This window comes from Oncorhynchus clarkii, chromosome 31, assembly GCF_045791955.1.
Source record: "Oncorhynchus clarkii lewisi isolate Uvic-CL-2024 chromosome 31, UVic_Ocla_1.0, whole genome shotgun sequence".
Lineage (NCBI taxonomy): Eukaryota > Metazoa > Chordata > Actinopteri > Salmoniformes > Salmonidae > Oncorhynchus > Oncorhynchus clarkii.
The window spans coordinates 28,724,015-28,728,876 of record NC_092177.1 but is presented as its reverse complement, the minus strand read 5'-3'; the positions used below and the strand labels follow the sequence as shown (position 1 = coordinate 28,728,876).

At 42.7% G+C, this 4,862-nt stretch overlaps 1 protein-coding gene across 1 annotated transcript; it reads right to left on the bottom strand.

Annotated features, from left to right (window-relative positions):
- Positions 1-1,219: 1,219 nt before the first annotated feature.
- LOC139391167 (CD40 ligand-like) lies at positions 1,220-4,634 on the bottom strand. Its single transcript, XM_071138732.1, has 5 exons — positions 4,347-4,634; positions 3,469-3,603; positions 3,328-3,349; positions 2,321-2,407; positions 1,220-1,925 (listed from the first exon to the last, which is right to left on the bottom strand). Exons 1-5 carry the CDS (start codon positions 4,527-4,529, stop codon positions 1,558-1,560), a joined length of 795 nt encoding a protein of 264 aa, XP_070994833.1. The 5' UTR covers positions 4,530-4,634; the 3' UTR covers positions 1,220-1,557.
- Positions 4,635-4,862: the final 228 nt, after the last annotated feature.

Sequence of the window (4,862 nt, the reverse complement as noted above, 5' to 3'; positions counted from 1 at the left end):
TCCGCCGTTATTCATCCGTTTTTCATTCATGCTGGAAAAGTCCATTGGTAAACTGCGTTCCACCCTGTTTTCCACTTCTGGGTGATTGCACAGGTACATAGAACACGCTACAGTGACTAGCGTATGTTGAGAGAGACCCATGACAGGATGGAATGACTGAGTAAAGATGACATCCTGTGAAAGCCACTTCTCCTCTCTTCATCTCCTGACAGGGTACGCTGCACCTCTGCTCTGTAGACTTATTCTTTCCATGCTGCTCAACGACTCCCTCTACCCCTGCAGTGGAATGGTCTATATGACGGCAGGGCTGTGTGGAGTTTGTTGCCATACTTTCGTACTGTTTTTATAAACCCGATTAGTCATCCCAATCGAAACTTGGAAGCCAGTTTCACTGCTCTTTAATTCTTCCCCTCGAAATCAGGACTTATTTAGACCTGGGACAAGATGGTGCAATTAATTATCAGGTAGAACAGAAAGACAGCACTCCTCCGGACCTCGTAGGGCAGCGTTTCCCAAACAGGGTCCTGGGGTCCCCAAGGGGAGCACGTTTTGGTTAGCACTACACATCTGATTTAAAATAATCAACTCATCATCGAGCTTTAATTATTTGTTTAATTAATCGGCTGTGTAATGCTACAGACAAAAAGAAAACGTTCACCCCTTTGGGTCCCCAGGACCGAGTTTGGGAAGCGATGTCATAGGGTAAGATTTGAATACCCCTGGAGTAGATGTTACTACAGTATACAAAATGGCTTACAGTCTGTGCCCTGTGTGAAGACCTCATATTGCTGTCACAGAATCCTCATGAAACGCACTGATTTTCATTAGACCTGTCTGGTTTTGCTGCACAGATCTTTTTGCTCTGGTGCTAATTCTAGAGGTTACTGCAGCGTTTGTTGTGAAGGGATGCAACATTGCTGCAGAAGGTTTGTGTGAGACACTTTTATTTTTTTTTCAACTTGGTTTCATAAGTTGCGTTGGGGACCATGAACATAAAGTGTTTGTGGTGATGAGTCAAACAACAAACCGTTTTAGTTTGATAATTATGCTTAGCAACCCACGAAATTGCGGGGGGGGGGGGGGGGGGGGGGGGCGGCTTGTGGAAATAAAGGTTTCACGGGTTGCGTCAGTTCCAAGCACTGAGACGATACTGTGTGCGATAAACCAATTGGAAACCTACCAGAGATATGGTTATTTTTCATTTAAATAATCAAGCACATTTTTTATTAAAATATAATAATTTATTAACTATACAGACACCATCCGTCACAATAAATACACAGTCATTGCCATATTCTTAGAAATTAATATTCATATCTAACATTGTGGGGGCAGGGAGAGCAGGTTATCCAATCAACAGCAATAAGTTCCATGGATTCCTTTCACCGAGGCCTTTTTAGAAAGATGTTCAAATTGGTGTAGTCCATGAGCAGATCTGTTATCAGTCCTGTACCAAATCCAACAGCACGCAGGGCCTTGATTCCACCCATCACTCCAATACAGTAATAATCCAAAGTAATACAGTCCATCCTCTCCATACTGTAGTTAATGTCTAGACTACAGCTTAAATAATCCAAAGGTGGTCGTCCCCTCCTCATAGTTGACCAGGCTGGGGTCCGTCACCCACACAGAGATCTGGTCTTCAGGCTCCAGACTGAACACTCCTCCCTGGAACGCCGTACACACGTCTGTCCGGTTCTGGTCCCCCAGGCTGCAGTAGGCTGTCATCAGGTTCTTCTCCTTTCCTGTCTCCCCCTTCCTCAGCTTCACCCGGCTCGCCAGAGGGGTTTTGGGGTGCCATTTGGAGAAGGCCACCTGGGAGTAAATGTCGTAGTCTCCAGGCTGCAGAACCTTCAACCAGCTGGACTTGAAGTACTGGACGTTCCTCAGCACTGAGTGGCCTATGTTCCACTCCAGATACTTCGCTGTTCAACCAAACAATTTATATTTTAAGTATTTGCATTTATTATGGATCCCCATTAGCTTCTGCCAAAGCAGCAGCAGCTACTCTTCCCGGGGTCCAGCAACACTAAGGAAATGTACCTATAGTTCAAACGTTACACTTCACAACACATTATTACACACTACTACAACATATCTACAGTACAAAATCGATGTGTGTGTGTGTGTCTTCACTGTCGGCGCTGTTCCATAAGGTGTAGTTGTTTTGTTTGAATCAGATTTTACTGCTTACATTAGTTAAGAGTTCCATGTAGTCATGGCTCTATGTAGTACCTCATACTGACACTCTTTTCTTGAATTGAGGCTACAATTTCATAGGAAAAAGACAAACCAAGAATGTTTGATAAGTAACTCTTACATGAAGGGAGTGCACCAACGACAGGTTGCTTGACTATCATGCGTGCCATGGCTCCATACGAGGGCACACCCCCAGTGTGTTTGACAGCTGAAACGGAGAACAGACAGTCAGTCAGTCTTCACCCTCTCAGAATAGGAGGTCCTCTGCTGACAGAGTGGCAAGTAAAAGCAGATGAAGTAAAGAGAAACAAAGAGCTCGGTGACACATGTTGTTTTGGCTCTTTACTCCAGCACTTTGGATTTGAAGAGACATTCACTATGAGGTTAAAGTGCAGACGGTCAGCTTTAATTTGAGGGTATGTTCATACATATCGGGTGAACGGTTAAGAAATGAATAAATTCAGTACATCAAGTTTGTGACACATTTGTTGGATGCATTTGCTGGGATTAGGGTTAGGGTACCCCCAAGACATGCTAACCTCTCACCATTACAATGGCAGTGGAGGTTAGCATTGTTTTTTTTTGGGGGGGGGGGGGGGGTATGATAATTATGTGTCTAACTTTCTCCCTCATCATTATCCACGATTAATTCAGGATTATCTGTAATCGTGGTAGCATCCACATTAATGCAGAAGTGTTTAGAAACATATTCTATTCTTATTTACAATAAAAGTAACACAATAGATTATTTACCAGGAATTTTGATTGGGCACGGCATAATCTGAAACACAACCAAAACAAACAGCAAATGCATCCTGAAAATGTGTAGTCACAAGCTTGATGTAGTCATTGTGTGCTATGAATATGGGACCAAATACTTAAAATTGTACTACTTTAATTCACATAAGAGAATTTGTCCCAATACCCTTGGTCCCCTAAAATGGGCGGACTATGTACAAAAGGTCTGTCAACTCTAAACGGTTCACCCGATATGGATGAAAATACCCTCAAATTAAAGATGACAGTCTGTACTCCAAAGTGCTGGAGTACAGAGCCAAAACAACAACATGTGTGTCACTGTCCCAATACTTTTGGAGCTCACTGATGTAATGAAATATTTTAACATACCTTTTCCTTCAACTTGTGAGACCTTGATAGGAGAGAGAGCATAGCATTGTTTAATTATCTGTTAATACTGCATATTTCTTCTTCTCCAAATGTACTCCGAAAACCTCTATCTTCATTTGAGTCTCAGAAACCATAGCCTACCTTTTCCATTATGTTTTTGTATTTCTCCACAAGCTTCTCACAGTCCAGCACTGACTGGCTGTCTTTCTCACACTCCCCAAGTCTCCTCAGGACGATCATGTCATCCAGGTACTTGTGTTCAAAGTCCTCGTCATACTGAGCCCAAACAAAGCAGGAATTAATGTTAACTATATATTTAATATCAGCACTGATTAAGGAGGATCACATGTGTCTTTCAAGTTCACATCAGGACAAGCGCATGAAGCATGTTAGGACTAAGCAGTTGTTTTGTATGTGCTGTTGCTAAATGTTTCTGTTGAATGTTTATTCTGATCATGGAAAATGTTCTCATGAACCTGTTTTAATTGTTTTATAACGGAGGTTGTTTCCTGTGCTTGAAGAATAGTAGGCCTAGGTTGAAACTGAAATACTTTAGATGTTGAAAAGACGCCCTTACTCTGTAAACCACATTGCTCTTTGAAAATACACTATACTATGTCACGTATAGCCGATGGCAGTCAAATTCAAACAATATCTCGCTCTCTAGTAGCGTTCAGGATAGATTTCAGCTATAAAATAATGAAACGGGTCACACTCTATTTGGATAGTCCGGATAGTTCATCTGGAGATGCTCTACAGGTGGTCATACTTTCAACAAACTATCTGTTGATGAGCAACTGCTGGCTAAGGTTAGGTTTAGAATAAAGGTTAGGATAAGGACTAGTGTTCATAGACAGTTAGTTGAAATGCTACTGAGAGTCTGTTGAGCATTCACAGATGGACTTATCCAATTAAAGTGTTACCAGAAATAGACTTGTATCCATGATCTATGATAGTTTTGAACGTGGCACTAAGAAACTAATAACTGTATAACCGTATCTAGAAAGGTGAGTTCTTACCTTGTTTTCCTTGTGGTACAGGTAGGTGAATCCCCCCAGTAGTAGCAGCATTTGGAGCACTATCATACCAATGAGGAACCCGAGGAGAGGTTTGTTGTGGCCCGCTCCTGGTGCTGACTTGACAGAGCCTAGCCGGGGGGGGATCGGTGGTGGAGGCAGGTTGGTCTGGTACATGTTGATCATGGTGGAGCAGAGAGATTTACTCTGGGGAGGTCTGGCTGCCTACACACACCATTCACTTCTGAATAGCTACTGTCAGTCGACTGTCACTAGCAACTGTGTTACTCTGAGGCTACTTCCCGGAAGCTCTCAACGTTTAGGTGTGTGCCTCTGAGTGCGTGTCTATGTGTGTGTGTATGTGTGTGTACATTGTGTCTGAGATTGATTTGAATGCATCAACCTCTCTAAACAATCCCAGTTTTACCTGTTGGCTTCTCCAGTCCACGTTTACCCAGGGACTGATTCCAAAAAGTTCCTTTCTTGAAGTGATTGGTGTGTGATATGATAGAGCATAGT

What these genes read in the sequence shown, in the direction of transcription:
- LOC139391167 (XM_071138732.1), bottom strand. Translation starts at nt 4,529, where the DNA reads ATGATCAACATGTACCAGACCAACCTGCCTCCACCACCGATCCCCCCC. An exon ending in ACAAAAACATAATGGAAAAG is followed by an intron (nt 3,350 to 3,468) that starts GTAGGCTATGGT and finishes TCTCCTATCAAG; the next exon opens with GTCTCACAAGTTGAAGGAAA. An exon ending in CTCACAAGTTGAAGGAAAAG is followed by an intron (nt 2,408 to 3,327) that starts GTATGTTAAAAT and finishes TCTCCGTTTCAG; the next exon opens with CTGTCAAACACACTGGGGGT.